The sequence below is a fragment of the Sporothrix brasiliensis genome, assembly GCF_000820605.1.
Source record: "Sporothrix brasiliensis 5110 chromosome Unknown Cont15, whole genome shotgun sequence".
NCBI lineage: Eukaryota > Fungi > Ascomycota > Sordariomycetes > Ophiostomatales > Ophiostomataceae > Sporothrix > Sporothrix brasiliensis.
The window spans coordinates 624,696-642,077 of NW_024467134.1; the positions used below are offsets into that span (position 1 = coordinate 624,696).

Sequence of the window (17,382 nt, forward strand, 5' to 3'; positions counted from 1 at the left end):
ATTTGGCTTTTCAACCTCCTTCTCAGAGAAATATAAGAAGGAGCGATCGACATTCTTGCTTGAGATGTCATGAGGTGCCAAGTCCCCACACCTTTTTGGGCACAAGATATTCTGACAGTCATCTCGATTCCCACATCAATTCCTTTGTGACATCTCGTCGCCATTTTATCATTACCACTTTCATGTCATATCATATACCAGTATGCTGTTTAGATTGCTAAGACTGTATCGCGTCTATTATCGTCTCGATAGCCACAGCCAGTCGCCCCTTTATCGCCATGTCAACAGATGGTCTGGCCAGACAGAAGAGAGACGCAACACGGACATTCAGCGCATCTGCCGCGCGTTACCAGAATGCAAACGTGTATAGTCGATCCAGAGCTCGCCACCGATCACAAAGCGACTACTCGATCGTCTCTCCGGAAAAATCCGTCCTACCCGACTTCATTACCAAGCTGTTCCCAAGCAGCCGCCCAGAACGCGGTGGCACACTCCGTACACACGGCGTCTAGGACGAGCTGGACGCGGGTGTTCCTGCTGCCACGCTCAGGTACAGCGAACGGGGGTTGGGTCCATATTCGCGTGACCCATGGGACGTTTCGAGCAACGTTTCTAGCCGGACTGGCCCAAAACTTTCTGGCGGCCGGCTCCGGCGACAAGACTCTTTGACAGATCCGTACCTGAAATCGATCGGCCAACCGTCAGTCATCTCTCCGTCCGGCGGCATACCGCACTACAAGTCGCCCCCGCCTCTGCCTCTTCCTTCCAAAGCACCCGGTGCGTGGCCGAGCACGACCGAGTCACAGTCCACGATTGCACCTTTTGTGTCCCGTGATACTTGTCGTGGCGACCGCTGGGACCAACACCTCTCCCCCGAAGACGACAAGCCCTTGCGGCAGAAGAGAGAGGTCCATCGCCGGCGCAAGGACCTCAAAGCCAGCGGCGACTTTCTCGGCGTCCAAGGCATCAACCCCGAGACAGGCCAGCTCGATGTCTTGACGCCGACCACCGGCTCGAAAAGCACAATCTCCAGCGGTGCGTCCGGTGTGCCGGCGAGCGTGGCCCAATCGAGCATTGAAAAGTACGAGAAGGAAAAGGACGAGCTCCGGCGGCAGCAGAGCCTTGTCCGGTGGCGCAAGGATACAGGGCAGTGGTCGTCGGTTGCGGAGCCGACGCTGAGCCCCATTGCCCAATCGAGAAGCTCGACGCCATGTAGGTTTATGGTGCCCTAGGATGGAGATGAGGCTTTTCTAATAGTTGGTGCTTTTACACAGCCCAATCCAAAGACACCAAAGACGTAGCCATCCATCCATCGACAGCTCATTGGAGTGCCGTGCGACTTTCCAGCCCTGGATGGGAAACAGCATCCTCTTCAGCAACCACCGACGTACCTCCTCCTGCGCCGCTGAAGCGGATTCCAGTTTCCGCACCAGGCATTGACCGAGGCGGCCCCTGCGAACCAGGTCCTGAACCAGAGCCAATGCCCATGCCAATGCCAGAACCATTTTTGCCTCTTCCAAGCCTCAACCAGCCAGATCCTCGCGGCGACATGGACTGGGGCCTTGCAGGTACACGGCTCGTCGATGAACAGGAGAGTGAGAGTGGCGATAGTTTGCAAGGTATGGCGGTCTATCCTGGAACGGCCAATGGAACGTTGAATCTTGCTCCATGCCCAACTACACCTCTACGCGTACGTGGTGCCAACCCGATGTTGACTTCTGGCGATTTACAGCCTCATCATCACGTCAAGGACATGCAGCGGCGGTGCTACCGTCAGCGGCGACTACGAAGGACCATGCCGACTATCGGCCGTCGAGGGTCCAATCGGTTGGCTCATCTCAGCATGGACGGCTACCCAACCAGGCGACCGACGAGACGGGCGTTCGTGACCACGTCCAGCACGCGCAAGGCAACGAGCTCAGTCGTCGAGAGAACACCGACACCGGAGACAATAGCAACACCACTGGCCAATGCCACAACGGTGACAGAGTCTCAGAGCACGCCAGGACCCCCAACGCAGATGTGGGCGGAGTCGGAGTCGGCCCCAGCGGCAATCCCGGGCAAGGTCAGCAAACCAGAATCTGTCTCCATACCCACCATCATCATTACTGGATCCGTTACGAGTCTGCCCCCAGCCGGCGCCGGCGTGGACACGGGCAGGAATCTGAGCAAGGATCTGAGCAAGGATCTGAGCAAGGATCGGGGCTTAGACGGAGCCATCGCAGAGTCACATTGTCGTCCCACGAGAGCGGCGGAACGCTCAACACCAACGGTGTCCACGGCACCACGTACGGAATTCAGGCTGCAGAACCGCAGCATGAGACCCTCTTCAGCGTCTTCCCACCAGAATGTAGAACCGAGCAGCTCGTCGAGCGCAAGCGACCTCCCTCTCGAAACAGCCATGAACGTTACTACGTCGTCCCGGCGCCTGGCGGCGTCGATGAAAATGCGCGTTGAGAAGCTGTCGCCGTCCACTCAACACAAGCGAGACGCACCATGTACGTCTGTGGCAAATGTGAATTGCATGCCGCGCCATTCGAACGGCATCAACAAGGAACACTTACCAGAGACCTTTAGCTTTCTGCGGAAGATTATGCCACCTCCTTCCAGTCCACGGCCGCCTTTGGTTGCAAAGATGCAGCATCAGAAGCTGGCGATGCCTATTGCGCTGCCCACGCAGGAGATGGCACAGGGTGCTGCATACATGGCGGTGGCGCGGACTGGCCGGCTTCCACGGAACAGGATACAGCAAAACAGAGTAGCAGGTATGGATATCCAGTGTCCAGCGCAGCTTCAACGACCTCAGGCGCGAAATGGGAAGCAAAAACAGGAACAGAATGGAGTTGGCAAGCAGCCCAAACAAAACAAAAGATCCGCCGGTACCGGAGGTCCTCCTGTCCCAATGACGACCAGAAAGAGGAGGCAGCAGACGAACAATCATCAGCGTGATGACGCCAACGTGCCTCTGGAGCTCATCCAGAAGGCAGGGGTGATGATGTTTCGGTTGTTGCTGCAGTACTGGACACATGTCCGCCCCGTCTTCCATCGCCGGTCAGCCCTGCGCGGGCGGCTTCGGAGGGGCTGTTTGACGTTCACTGATGCGTTTCTTTGCGTCCAGGCTGCTGGGTTTGTGCTGACGCTGGTGATGGTCAGTGTCGTCGTGTTCCGCGTGCTTGTGGTCGTGGGCATTTGCTGTCATTATACATCGGGCATGATGAGTTTTTTGTTGGGCATGTAACAAAGGGGATGAGCAAGCACGTGGGATTCTAGACAGAGTAATTTTACAGGAGCATCACTACAGGAAGAAGAGCACAAAATTAAATTCCCGGCTTGGACGTGCAATATCTGAACAGCATCGCAAGGCTGTCACCAACCGGATCCAGTGCAAAGCTCTCTGTCGTCATCGCTCCTCGGCACCGACCCAGGGACAAGCTTCTGAATCCGGGCCTCCGTAGACCGGAGCGGAGCTGCCACCCAAGTGTGACGCTGTCAATCACAATGAAAACAAAACGTAGCGCACGAGAATACGAGCCGTTGCGCAGTACCTTCCTTTGGGACAACGTAGCCTTGAAAGAAAACCTAGTGGCCCATTTCAAATCGCCAAGTGACTGGATCAGACTGTGCATTTGGCATTTCAGCCAACGATTGGATTCCACATTGCAAAGCAAAAGAGCATTGACCTTCCTGTTTGCCCATATTTACGTTTCCCTGTCGGGTTCGTCTCCCATCTCCATGTTGTCGATCTGCGCAAATCGTCGTAGTACCGTGGTTGCAAAGGACAGGCTCCGTGTACTCCGGGGCGTGCTCCAAACCATGTCCGCTGCAAAGCATCACTGCCATGCAGCTTGCTCCGAGATCGCAGCTGGAAAGGGTGGCATGGGCTCGTTGGGGTCGAAACAGCTTCGTCGCCCATTTGCTGGCCTGTGGGCCCTCCAGCCCTCCTCCCCCAATGGGACGATCGCCCATCACGGCCCTGTGTCGCAACCAATGACACATTCGCGGTTTATCATACGGGACGTACGAAGAGACGGGACGCAGGAGCAGTGCTGTAGACATGGGGGATTTCCAGCACCATGTCTATATGTCGTAAGATAACAGTCCGTTGGTCGTAGCTACCGGCGGTCCGAAAGGGCGGGGGACGAAAGAGATGCGCACAAAAGGCCAGACCCAGAGTGGGGTTTTGGAGGTGGAGGCTATGGGGCAACATCAAGGCCGATACCGCCCACAAGAGGCTGAGACAATGAAGTTGGGGGTAAGATGAACGAACACGAAGTAGACGAAGACAAAGGATGGAATTGCCAGAGAGAGAAATCAGCAAGGGTTGGGGGGATGCGAGTGACACAGAATAGGGCGTATTCGACGAGTAGGATCGATCTGCAGTGCTGGGATCACCATGGAGGGCAGACAATCGCCGAATGTTCAACAGGCTGAAGGACATATGTCAAGAGTGCACTGGACAGCAAAAGGCGGTGATGGACTGTACCCTGCGATCGCCAAGTTTCGGCAAGCGGACGGAAATCCGGGAGTAGGCAACAGGTACGCTGTACGTTGCTTGATGTACGTCGTCTGACGGCAGGAGCGACTCGGCGCCGTTACACGCTACCAGGCGGTGCCTTAGCGGGCCCTGAATCATACAGTCAGAACCACGGGATGCCAACATCCAAGACAGGACATTGTGTCGTGGGGATGTCTCCGCTTTCTAAGCCTCTTTTCTTCTATTATCGTCGGCCGTGTTATTTTTACTTTGGCTACCGTCCGTATCTTGGGACCATGCTTGGAATGCCCGTCGGTGTGCGTTTGGAGAGAGTCACGTGCGTTTTGCACATTTTTCTTTGCGCCCTCGGCAACCCAAAAATTACGTCACTCGAGGCCGCGCCGGTGAACGCACACTGCCACAACCCGCGTCCACGATGCTCTCCCTCCAAACTTGTAAATTCTGATGACCTCTTCATTTTCCTTTTATTTCTCCTCCTTTCTGTCGAGGTCCTCCTACCGCTTCCTTGTACTCGTCCTATGGCGCGACATGCAAGCACGGATACGGAAGGAACGAGTGGTCCAAAAGGTGTTCCCAACAAGACCACCTGCCACTCACAGTCCAGAGAGACCGAGCGACGTAAAGAAAACGGAAGGCGCATCTGGCTACTGCAAGTGCCGCATGCCGGGCCCCACCGCCAACCTGCTTTGCCCTCTCTGCCTTGAAAGGCCAGTATGGTGTGTGCTGTGAGATATGAGCTCGTATCATGTATGCAAGTGCAAAACGAGCACAGAACCAGCACAGAACGTCTCCCAGAAGGACCCAGTAAACCACAGGGCGATTCAACCAATCTGCGTGGACCGATTCTCAATCAAGCAACCCCGCGTTTTTTAGCTATTTTGTTGTGTGAGGCGCTCCTTCTTTCAGCAGCAAAAATTGGTGACGAGGAGCTAAAACCCACATCGTCCGTCTTCCGGACCAGCAATGAGGGCCCTCCGATCATCGGCGTCAAGCTCTCTGGTGCGATGAAAAATAGTGAACAGTCGAATTTAGTGTCGACTCAAAGACCTACGGGGGCTTGTTTGTCTGATTTCTTTGTGAATTTGGGCTGGATGTGCTTGGACTGGTCATTGGGAGTTTGGGGGCAGGCGCGCCGCACCAGCGCCTCCGGGAGGCGAATTGTGTCGTTCGCGCCTGCCCTCCTCCGGTTGCTCCTGACACATGGAGCTTTGTGTCGGCCTCGCTCTTTCCTCTGTAGACATGTTAAATAGTAGATCGTTCCTTCCACGTCGTCTTTTGTATTTTGAAGGAGCCAGATTTTATCTGAGGCACTCTCAAGATTTGCAACTGTGGGAAAGAACAACCCGGAACTTGCGACGGGTGCATCATCTCACCTTCCTTGCCCGGAACTTGATATCAGCTTGCGGTCGCCGCCCACCCACCTGCCCTCTACCTTTGCTATTTTAGCTTCCCCTTTTTCCTGTCCCCAAAGTCCGGCTTCCCTTTTTTCTTCCATTCACATTCTCGGCTTTTTTCTGCTCGTTTCTCCGTCATTCATTCTGACGACGGATTCCTTCGTGCAACCCCCGAGACTCCGTCTAACACCATATTAAGCCTACTGCCTGGCCCTTTTCCTTTGCCAAGGCCTTGTTCCCGTCCTTCGCATCCTATTCCATCTCCCATTTTACTCTTCTTGGAGATCTTCGTTCTCTTTTCTCCTCTTCCCTTTGTACCTCATCATCACACAGTCACAATGCCTGGAGTTGAGAGCGCACCACGAACCCTCTACGACAAGGTCCTGGGCGACCACATTGTCGACGAGAAGCTGGACGGCACCCTGCTGCTGTACATTGGTAAGTTGTCCGGTCGCGGCCGAGACGTGTGCAGAAAGAAAAAGCAAGATATTGACAAGAACCCCGACTAACTCTGTTTTTTTTGTTTTCTTCAACAGACCGGCATCTCGTCCACGAAGTCACCTCGCCGGTAAGTTTTCAAGTCGAGAAAAAAAAAGGCAAAAAGCAAAAAGGGGTGAACGACGCGCAAACGCCGACGCCGGCATCGCGTCGATCGTGGGTTGCCAGCGAGCATATAGCTCAATACCTTACAGACTGCAGCGCAGCAGCTGCGCCATGCCCACTGCATCTCAGCCACTAACAATCTCTCCTCTGCAGCAAGCCTTTGAGGGCCTGAAGAATGCTGGCCGCAAGGTCCGGAGACCCGATTGCACCCTCGCCACCACCGACCACGTAAGTCACAAACCATGTCCCTTTTTGGTGTATTGTCCACTCCTCTAACCAACCGCCAGAACATCCCTACCTCGTCGCGGAAAACCTTGAAAGACATCGCCAGCTTCATCCAGGAGGACGACTCGCGCACCCAGTGCGTCACCCTCGAGGAAAATGTCAAGGACTTTGGCATCACATACTTTGGCCTCGGCGACAAGCGCCAGGGCATCGTCCACGTCATCGGCCCCGAGCAGGGCTTCACCCTGCCCGGCACCACCGTCGTCTGCGGCGACAGCCACACCTCCACCCACGGTGCCTTTGGCGCCCTGGCTTTCGGCATCGGCACCAGCGAGGTCGAACACGTGCTCGCCACCCAGTGCCTGATCACCAAGCGCAGCAAGAACATGCGTGTCCAGGTCGACGGCGAGCTGGCCCCCGGCGTCAGCTCCAAGGACATTGTCCTGCACGTCATTGGCAAGATCGGCACGGCTGGCGGCACAGGCGCCGTCATCGAATTCGCCGGATCTGTGATCCGCGGTCTGTCCATGGAGGCCCGCATGTCCATCTGCAACATGTCCATTGAGGGCGGCGCCCGCGCCGGCATGGTCGCGCCGGACGAGATCACGTTCGAGTACCTCAAGGGCCGCCCTCTGGCGCCCCTGTTTGGGTCGGACGAGTGGAACCGCGCCACCGCGTACTGGAAGAGCCTGCAGTCCGACCCGGGCGCCAAGTACGACATTGACGTCTTTATCGACGGCAAGGACATCATCCCCACCGTCACCTGGGGCACCAGCCCCGAGGACGTCGTCCCCATCAACGGCGTCGTTCCCGACCCGGAGACGTTTGCCAGCGAGTCCAAGAAGGCCTCCGGCCGGCGCATGCTCGAGTACATGGGCCTGACCGCCGGCACCCGCATGGAGGACATTGCCATTGACAAGGTGTTTATTGGCTCGTGCACCAACTCGCGCATTGAGGATCTGCGCGCCGCCGCCAATGTCGTCAAGGGCCGCAAGATTGCCCCCAACGTCAAGCGCGCCATGGTGGTGCCCGGCTCCGGCCTCGTCAAGACCCAGGCCGAGGAGGAGGGCCTGAACAAGATCTTCCTCGACGCCGGCTTCGAGTGGCGCGAGGCCGGCTGCAGCATGTGCCTGGGCATGAACCCGGACATCCTGTCGCCCAAGGAGCGCTGCGCCAGCACGAGCAACCGCAACTTTGAGGGCCGCCAGGGCTCCGGTGGCCGCACCCACCTAATGAGCCCCGTTATGGCTGCTGCCGCCGCCATTGTCGGCAAGCTGGCCGATGTCCGGAAACTGACGCAGTACACGGCCAGCCCGCACATTGACGCGTTCCGCGCCAACACCCTGTCGACCGGGTCCTCGACGGGCAAGCCCCACGTCGACGAGCGCGTCGACGAGGACGACGCCGAGAAGGAGCAGATTGGCGATCAGCCCGAAGACAACGCGCCCCACACCAACACGTCGGTCGCCGGCCACGGCAGCTCGGCGGGCCTGCCGACGTTCACGGTGCACCGCGGTATCACAGCCGTCATGGAACGCACCAACGTCGACACGGACGCGATTATCCCCAAGCAGTTCCTCAAGACGATCAAGCGCACCGGGCTGGGCAAGGCGCTCTTCAACGACTGGCGCTACCTGCCGGACGGCTCCGAGAACCCCGACTTTGAGCTCAACAAGGAGCCGTACCGCAACGCCAAGATCCTGGTCGTCACCGGCGCCAACTTTGGCTGCGGCAGCTCGCGCGAGCACGCGCCCTGGGCGCTCAACGATTTCGGCATCCGCAGCGTCATCGCGCCCTCGTTTGCCGACATCTTCTTCAACAACTCGTTCAAGAACGGCATGCTCATGATTCCCATCCAGAACCCGGCCGACCTCGAGGCCATTGCCGTCGAGGGCCGCGCGGGCCGCGAGGTCGAGATCGACCTGCCCAACCAGCTCATCAAGACGGCCGACGGCACGACGATTTGCGGCTTTGACGTCGAGGAGTTCCGCAAGCACTGCCTGGTCAACGGCCTCGACGACATTGGCCTGACGATGCAGCTGGACGACAAGATTGCCGCCTTTGAGAAGAAGATGACGCGCAACACGCCCTGGCTCGACGGCAAGGCGTACCTGAAGCGCGGTCGCAACGGCCAGCTGCTGGCCAAGGCGGCGCCGGTGCCAAAAACGAACCGCGGCGAGGAGCTGAAGGAGCCTCTGGAGTGGTAAGAGAGAGCGCTCGCCTGGGGGGTGAAAGATAAAATCCAAGCAAAATTCGAAATGGTCGTTCTCTTCGCATTGGCATTCGCCTTGCAGTGTACGCTGAATTTCGTCAGCATGTTTCCAGTGTTTGTGCGCGTCACTTTGGGACAACCAAAGTTTGGCCAAGGTGTTTTATGATGAACAAGGACGTCGTGACACAGAGAGTAGGCGAGCTGGGGGGAGGATATAGAAAGTGTTTTTTTTCCTGTCCCTGTCGTTTATAGGAGTGGCCGTCGTCCCATGAGGTTTTCTTTAAAATAGGAGTGACAGATCTTGCGTCTTTTTTATTATGTTCACGATCAACATGTACTTTCGTCGTTTTTCTCGTCCGAGCATATTTCATGCGCTTGAGACCAAGTTTTACGTTGATGCATAACAACAATATAAGAACGAAAAAACAGCCAGTGTTGTGCTACTCACATTCTGCCCTCCGCCCTTTTTCGTGATGTATAACCATTTTATTTATATGTTTATGTTTTACTAAAAGGAAAATTAAAATTGCTAAAAAAACCACAATAATCAAGTTGGGTATCATCTCCAGAACCAAATACAAGATGACCAAAATACACATAGACGTATGTACGTACCACCACCGCCCCATGCCTGCCCACTTAATTCCACCAGAAGCTCACACTGAAGCTCACACTCAGGCTGCGCACATAGTGCCACCAGCCTTGGGGGATGTACAGCGTGTCCCCGGGCTCGAGGATGCAGTCCATGTAAGGCACGCACTGGAAGGACGCCTTGTCGTCGTCCGTGACCTCGCCGTCGGCGTCGTGTCCGCCCGCATCGGCATCCCACCCTTCCATGACGCCCACGTCCACCTGGCTCGTGTTGCCCATGTCGACGCCGCCCGCTTCGCAGCCCCGCGGCCGCAGTGCCGGCGTGTTCGCCGGCGCATACAGCCGCACATACTTGCGGCCGACGACCTGGGCCAGCAGGTTGTGGTGCGGGTCGGTGTGCAAGGGGGTAATGGTGCCGGCGGGGCCGAGCCAGGCATGGAGGAGGACGTCCGCCCCGGTCTCGGCATCGCTGCCGCTGTGTCTGTCGTCGTCGTCGTCGTCGTCGTCGCTGTCGTCGACCCAGGTTCGGGTCGTGGTGTAGCAGGCGTCGGGGATGGCAATGTCGTGTCGGAGCTGTGGGATTTGGGTAAAAAGCGTGTGCTGCGCGAGGTACATGGGGCCGGTTCCCGCGGCTGTGGGCAGTTCGGAGCGCCGCTGCCGCCGCCCCGTCAGGTGGTCGAGCACGTCTCCCATCGGCACGATCGTCTGCGTCCACCCCGCATCCACGTAGCTCCGCCCGACCTCGACCGGAACCAGCCGCCGGCCTCGGAGCGTGCGCCACCGCAGGTACGCGGGCGACGACCAGGGCCGGCCGCTGGGCTGCTGCGCAGGCCAGTCGTCCTGCATGTCCGTCAATACAAGGGGCTGCCTTGAGCGGCCACGGTCGCGGTCTAGGTACTCCTGAAACTCTTCGAGACCAAGCGGACCGTGGCACGGGACGGGATGGCGGACGGGGGGAATGAAGGTGCTGTTTTCTGTGTTTTCTGTGTTTTCTGTGTTCTCTCTGGTCTCTGCGCTGTTTGTATCACCCTCGTTGAACATAGGCCCAGCGGAAAAATCGGGCATAGCACGGGGGTGCTTGGGTCCATCGCCGCCGAGCCGTCTTCGTTTCTGCGGATGCGGGCCTTCCTCACGCACATCCTCGTCGCCGTCTCCACCGCTGTCTTCCTCCTCTAGAATGGAGTGCAACAAATCCAGCGACGCATGTATCCAGGTGTGCCCGCGCGACGGCGGACCGGCCCCGCCGGCCAGGATTAGCGCCAAGTCGAGCGGCCGGACCAGATTGTCAAGGTCGTCGTCGGAGAGCCGTGCTATGTTGTTCCAAAACGCGGCCCACCGCAATGCAAACAGCAGGATGCTTGCGTCGGTGTAGAGGTGCCGCCAGCAGGCAGGCACATCGGAGGGCGCATAGGCGTAGAAGCGGGCATGGGCGATGTCAATGAGGTCATCGAGGCGGCGGGCGACGAGGGCGGTGTTCACCCGCACGTGGCTCGCGTCGTCGTCGTCCAGATGCACAATCCGGGTGGCCTGCCGCCGGAGGAGGTCGACGAGCGGCGCGCCGCAGCCTTCGAGGCCGGACAGAGTATTTGCGTCATCACTGCCATCCTCTGTCATTTGGCGTGCCGCCGTTAGACAGTGTGCCCACAGTGCTGCATGCAGTGTGGCCATCGCCGTCGTGGCTATTTGCGATGCCTCTCGAGCCGTCTTGCTTGCGTTCCCGGTGGGACGATGTCCGTGAGGAAGAAGAGCTGTTGGACTAGGGCCCAACATGGTTAACGCGGGGTGCGGTGGCACGTCTTAGTGGAGGAGCGCTAATTCTGTAAATCGTCCCGCATGTAACGACATTCGTACATAGTACGACATGCAACGTGCGGACTAACCACATCGTAACAAACCGTAATTCCTCCACACGCCGCATGCAGTCGAAATTGCTCTCGCAGCACCAGAAGTTGGGGGCTTGAGGACGAATAACGAAACAAATCAAAACAAAAGCTTGTACAATCATTAGATATGAACTGACAATAGCAGAGCAGAGAGGAGAGAGACACCCCAACACAGCCAACGCAGATAGAAAGCGACGGCAGTCAATCGTATGCAGCCAGAAGCAACAAACCAGGGAATCAAGAGAACCAAGAGAGTCAAAGAGCATCAAGAACGAAAAGCGTAGGACAAAATAGAACAAGCATACAACAACAACCCCTGACTTCCCTCCCCCACCGACTCCCAAGCCTACGCCGCGACCGGGCCGGCCCGAGTGATCTTGGTCGTCAGACCCGACTGGATGAAGATGCCCGCGTTGATCGAGTGCCACGGCTTGGACGCGTTCACCAGCGTAAAGTCGTACCGCTGCAGCAGCTCGACAAACACCTTGTTGAGCTCGACCAGCGCCACCTCTTTGCCCAGGCACTGCCACTTGCCCGCCTTGAAGATGAGGCCCCACGTGTTGTTCATTTGCTTAAGGCGGTCTTCTCCCTCCTTGTCGGCCGCCGCCGCCGCCTCGGCCTCCGCTTCCAGCCACCGCTCCGGTCGGAACACGTCCGCATCCGGCCCAAACACCGACGACAGGCTCTGCACGCCAAACTCGGAGCAGCCCACCTCCGTGCCCGCCGGCACCGTGAACCCGCAGAGCACGTCGCCGCCCTCGGGCACCACGACGTCCATGGTGCCGGCCACGGGCGGGTTGATGCGCATCCCCTCCTTGATGACGGCCTGCAGGTAGGGCAGCCGGCGGGCCTCGGCGTCCGTCACGACGGGCGACGAGATGAGGCCCGCGGCCGCCGCGGCGCGCACCTCGTCGGTGAGGCGGCGGTACGAGTGCGGCGACGACATGAGGTACAGCAGGGTGGTGCGCAGGGCCGTGGCCGTCGTGTCGGACCCGGCAATGATCTGCAGCAGCGTTTCGCCCTCGGCCTCTTCGCGCGTCAGGCCGTGCGCCAGAAACGAGCCCAGCATGTCGCGGCGCTTCGGCTGGTCCGACGCGAGCCGCTCGCCGACAATCTGCTTGGCCACCGCAATGAACCGGCCGAACCCGACCCGGTCGTGTTCCGACGGCATCAGGCGCCGAAACAGCGGCGACTGCAGCACTTTGGCGAGCCCGGGGAAAATGGACAAGAACATCATGACGGGCATGCTGTCCTCGGTGATCTTGATGTACGAGTACACGTCGGCGTCCTGCTCCGTGTAGCCAAACCGCTTGCTGAACGCCAGCGCTGTGATCACGTCGAGCGTGAGGTACTGCACCTTGCGCGCCAGGTCGACGGGGCGGTAGTCGGTGTCGGTCGAGATGTACTTGCGCTCGAGGAGGTCGACAAACGCGAGGATCTCCTTGTCCATGGCGGCCTCGATGCTGTCGTTGTCCTTGCCGCCGTACCCGTTCGCCATCTTGGCCCGCAGCTCGGCGTGCAAGGCATCGTCGCGCATCGAAACCAAGTTGTCGCGCGCCGGGTTGAAGCGGACCGCCTCGTAAAAGGGGCCCCTTTTGTAGGGCGAGCGGACGCTCCACATCCGCCGGAGCACCTCCGGGTCATTGGTGACCAGCTGGTTGGGCCCAACGCGGACAAGGGGGCCTGTCGAAGAACACAAGTGTCAGTTGCTAGTGCGCACAGGATTGCAAACGAGACTGGTGGCCAGAACAAAGCAAGCGGGAGCCAACGAGAACCGTCTGCAACGTCGCACAACGTCGGTCGTCAGATTTTGGCCCGGCCCCTGGCACCTCTTAAAATGGAGCGGCTTTGAAATTCGTCCAATTTTTCTTGTTGATTGCATGGCCGTCTCTTCCTCTGTGTCGTTGTAGTTCACTGTGGAAGCCTTACCGTACTGCCGGCATGCCGCCTTGGTTGCCAGATGCAAGTTCCCACCCAACGTGTTACGCAGCAACCACCACTTGCTGAACCCAGCACCTCGTGGACCGGGGATGTGTCTCAAACGATGCCACGTTTTGACGGTCGCTGCGGCGAAATAGGCGAGGAGGGAGAGGGCCAGGACCAGACCGACCGAGGTCCAAGTGGCGCCTGTCCACAAAAGGTGTTCCAGGATCATGGTGGCTGGTGTTGTCTGCCTTTCTGTCGATGAAATGGACCAGTAAATCAAACGGCGAGCCGCAAGCGGAAAGCTGAAGAGCACAGAGCGAGTCGAAAGCTGAAGCAGCAAGAGGTGAGCGACGAGGCGTTGTGGAAATGCTGTGGAAGCTGAAAGGTACAGAGGGCTGTACGGAGGTATACGTGGTGTGCAAGTCCGTGTTCGTGTGTGCGAGTCTGCGCAGCGGTGGTTGTCGTACGAAGAAAGGAGCAATCAATAAGCAAAAGAAAAAGGAATACCAACGCAACACAAAGGTGCGAAAAAGAAAATAAGACAAACAAGAAAGTACAAACTCAAGCAAAAGCCGGCGTTGGACAGCTACCTTCGACGAGAAGGAGGGGTGTTGATGAAGGAGGAGAATACGCGACCTTAATACCTTGATTTCTTGCCCCGCGAGCTGACCCGTGCGTGAACACGACGAAGTGAACCAGACCACTGGGAACCAGACCACTGGAACACTGATAACGCAGGGTGATTAGAGTGATGAGAAGCGGCAGAGTCTTGAGTGAGTGCAGGGTGAGCGGAGTGGCTGGAAGGTGACGGAGTGCAGAGTGAGTGCACCGAGGGGAGGGGGAAGAGTGATCGGATGAGGAAGTGACTTTCGAGGAGCATGAGCTGGCCACACACGGCGGCCGACCAATTGTGTGTATTTCCTCTCAGCGTGTTCGTGCGCGTTCTTGCTTTTGCGTCCGCGACAATCTGCGCCGTTTTGGCTTTGGCTGTCGTCTAGATGCAGCCTAGATGGTTTGACGGTGCATCGGAAAGCTGCAAAAGGCAGGCGGGCCGGTGGCATCGTTGCAAGAGGAGTGAAGACGGCAGACTGCAGACGACAGACTGCATGTCGACTAGAAGACAGGGTCGACTCATGTGAGTCAAACGACGCTGTTCCTCTCACAGAAGTGAATGCCAGACAAATAAAACCATGGTGTTGCCACGCTTCCTCATCTCCTTTTCGTCACTTCCGCATTGCACATTATCCGAACGGGGCTCCTTCGCATCTCTTTGCAGCACGTCACCCGCCGTCGATCCTTGGTCCCCGTCGAAGAGTGTCGGTCGACACCTCCAGCTTCTCGACGACCAGTGTTGTCACTCCATCCTCCATCCTCCATCCTCCATCCTCCATCTTCCATCCTCCCTTGGCATCTGTCACCCTCTGTGCATGTCCTCTGTGGAGCTGGCTCATCAGTCCATCTTTGTCTCATTTTGTATCCTTCAGTGTACCAAGTCCGTCCCGAGGTATCACCCTCCCAAATATGACAGGGCTGGCCTGAGGTAAATAAGTAAACAGCCCTTGGTGTCGATCAACAAGCGGTGGGCAGAAGAGGCAAAAGAAAAGACAGGGAGGACAGAATAAGACAATAATAGATAGCCCCCGCTCCCGTCCCGCAATGCTGCAGCCGAAGAGCCCAAAGGTGCTTAGCGTTTCGTCTTGTGTGTGTCCGTGCAGCTTGTGATAAACACAAAACATCAGTGACTTAGGGCTGCATCCACCCTTTTTGTGCAATTTGAGGGTTGCCATTTGTGTTGCGAAAACCGGGAACGAGACGCCTGTGTTGGGGCGCGTTTGTCGATTCTGCAGTTGTGGCGGACTCCTGTCAAACGTCTGTCTGTTTTGTCTGGCAGTCCTCTCTTGCATTGCTGCCAACCACAGCCGTCTTACCATCCCGCCTCAGTTATGCCAGTCCCGGTTCCGATGCTTTGGTCATTGGGACACTGTTGCGTACCAGGCGGGAGGACAGCGGGCCACCGCGGGATAGCTTTGAAGGGTGACACTGTCTGTTGCCTACAAGGCCATCAGTGCACTCGAATGGGAGGGGACTGACTGCCCGAGGCAACATAGAGCAAAGATTGCACAATTGTCGATGCCCAAATGGCAAATGAGAAAACCGGAAGATGGACAAAAGAGAGGCCACCATTTGCCGACTGCTTTTTCCCGTTCTCCGCACACACAGTTGCAGTGCAATGGACAATGTGACGCACCGTGCGTGAAACTCTCTCCTCTCAGGGCGACATTCTAGAGGACTGTATGATCACGAGTCTCGAGTGGGCATGGCACCTTTCGGACTGCAGAAGTAACGCTGGGGGAGGTGGAAAGCCCACCACCTTGCGTCGCTTGCTCCATTTGGGTAACTTCTTGCCCATTTGACAACGTGGCCCTCAGGACAAGATCATCTCCACACCCTCTTCAGGTCGTCGTACGTCGTGTTCTGCAGCAATTTGTCGCAAAACTCGTCGGGACGCAGCCTCTGTGCTCGCATGAACAATACCTTAGTTCACTTGTTGCCGCTGTCTCCCAATGACATGCAGTCGAGGCTGCCATGAGCACCCTGCAAAGGTTAGCAAAACGTGAACCGCACTCGCGAGAGACCCAATAGGGTCCTGTTCCGCCCTCTGTGCCTCTGCTGGCAGGGCGGGCACGAACATTAGTGGCAGAGCTAGAGCTGCATTGCATGCCTTTTCCAGAGCGTGGCTTGACAAGGAGCATTACTCCATGCAGAAAGGACGAACCTTGAGAACGCAACCTCCCCTCAACGTTGCCAGCCACGAAATTCTCTTTGAGTCCGCAACAACCCAGAGCGACTTTTGTTCAACGAGACATATTATTTCTGCCCCCCACCAGACTCGCCTTCGTCGTAGATGGGCCTTTGCTCCTTTCGCTTTCGAGATGTCCCCTCTTCTTTCTGTTCATGGCTCGCTGTGGCGTCCAGTTAGTTGCCAAGCTTTTTGCTGCATATATTGCCGCTTATATTGCTGCATATATTGGCTGCACCAGCGGTCCTGACGTGAGTTCTGGTGTCCAGTAAAGATCGATGGTTGTCGGAAAGACGGCGCCTGGAAGACGGAGGACACATCATGTCGTCAACTTGGGAGCTGTCTTCTGATCACAAGTCGGGTCGCGTGAATGAGCACAATGCTCTCGCTCTCCGCCAGTTGTTAGCTTATTGTTGACCCTAGGAAATGCAAAGTTCTCTTTGAGACTGTCTAGGACCTGGCCGGAGACATCACAGCGGATCGGAGACGAGGGGAAATTAACGCCGCAGCCATGGATTCACAAAACCGTGTTCAGCGTCTCTCGAGGTGTTTCTAGAAGCGTGTTCCTTACACAAAACATACACTTACCATGTCCTGTCAAGGTGCTCATAGACGGTGACTTGTTGTCCAACAGTCTCAAGGGGCGAGCTTGGGGTGTCATAAAAGACAGGCCTGCCACGTTCTGTACGCCGTGATGGAAGTTGTCCTCATGGCGTGGCGTTCTGGTGTTTTTGGTTCTTTGACAATAATGACAAACAGATAAAGGAGGGCAAAGAGGAGTTCTCTTGACCCGACAGAAACGGCATCTGTTGGGATGCGTGCTCCTTCTTAAAGGGGATCGTATAGCTTGCAACATGGTCGTTCTTGCCTCTGCTCTCGTCCATGGCTCTTGCCCTCCCATAATATCTCTTACCGCACGGGAGGTTCGACACATTTGGAAAGAGCCCTTAAGCGTGCAGCCCCGTGCCTGCCTTGCATTATGCCTGCCTTCAAGACATCGTTCTCAGCCGGCCTTGTTGCTTTTTCTGGTGGTCTGGCCGGGCCTGTGATATCTTTGGCCTGTATGTTTTTCGTCTCGTTTCTCTCACTGTTCAGATTTTGCTTCCCGTCCCTGCGTTGTCTTGTCATGCTCTTGTTCTCTTTTTGTCCCATTCCCGTCCCCCTCTTCCAGTTCGCAGCTGCCGGCCACAATCATCATCCCGCTCCTTCCTGGACGGGCACAGGATCTCGTGCAGCAAGAACGGACTGGGCAA

The 17,382-nt window shown here is 57.1% G+C and overlaps 5 protein-coding genes across 5 annotated transcripts; 3 read left to right on the plus strand and 2 right to left on the minus strand.

Annotated features, from left to right (window-relative positions):
* Positions 1 to 278: 278 nt before the first annotated feature.
* SPBR_06098 (uncharacterized protein) lies at positions 279 to 1,232 on the plus strand (the record flags this gene model as incomplete). Its single annotated transcript, XM_040764360.1, has 2 exons — positions 279 to 362; positions 513 to 1,232. The coding sequence occupies 2 exons, from the start codon at positions 279 to 281 to the stop codon at positions 1,230 to 1,232; spliced, it is 804 nt and encodes a 267-aa protein (XP_040621986.1).
* A 317-nt stretch (positions 1,233 to 1,549) lies between these two features.
* Positions 1,550 to 3,238, plus strand: SPBR_05816 (uncharacterized protein; the record flags this gene model as incomplete). The annotated part of the gene is made up of 1 exon (XM_040764079.1): positions 1,550 to 3,238. The coding sequence occupies one exon, from the start codon at positions 1,550 to 1,552 to the stop codon at positions 3,236 to 3,238; it is 1,689 nt and encodes a 562-aa protein (XP_040621987.1).
* A 2,989-nt stretch (positions 3,239 to 6,227) lies between these two features.
* Positions 6,228 to 8,924, plus strand: SPBR_05614 (3-isopropylmalate dehydratase; the record flags this gene model as incomplete). Its single annotated transcript, XM_040763877.1, has 4 exons — positions 6,228 to 6,327; positions 6,426 to 6,457; positions 6,646 to 6,720; positions 6,780 to 8,924. 4 exons carry the CDS (start codon positions 6,228 to 6,230, stop codon positions 8,922 to 8,924), a joined length of 2,352 nt encoding a protein of 783 aa, XP_040621988.1.
* Positions 8,925 to 9,568: 644 nt separating this feature from the next.
* On the minus strand, positions 9,569 to 11,188 carry SPBR_05843 (uncharacterized protein; the record flags this gene model as incomplete). The annotated part of the gene is made up of 1 exon (XM_040764106.1): positions 9,569 to 11,188. One exon carries the CDS (start codon positions 11,186 to 11,188, stop codon positions 9,569 to 9,571), a length of 1,620 nt encoding a protein of 539 aa, XP_040621989.1.
* A 561-nt stretch (positions 11,189 to 11,749) lies between these two features.
* Positions 11,750 to 13,558, minus strand: SPBR_05775 (benzoate 4-monooxygenase cytochrome p450; the record flags this gene model as incomplete). Its single annotated transcript, XM_040764038.1, has 2 exons — positions 11,750 to 13,086; positions 13,333 to 13,558. The coding sequence occupies 2 exons, from the start codon at positions 13,556 to 13,558 to the stop codon at positions 11,750 to 11,752; spliced, it is 1,563 nt and encodes a 520-aa protein (XP_040621990.1).
* Between the last annotated feature and the right edge of the window lie 3,824 nt (positions 13,559 to 17,382).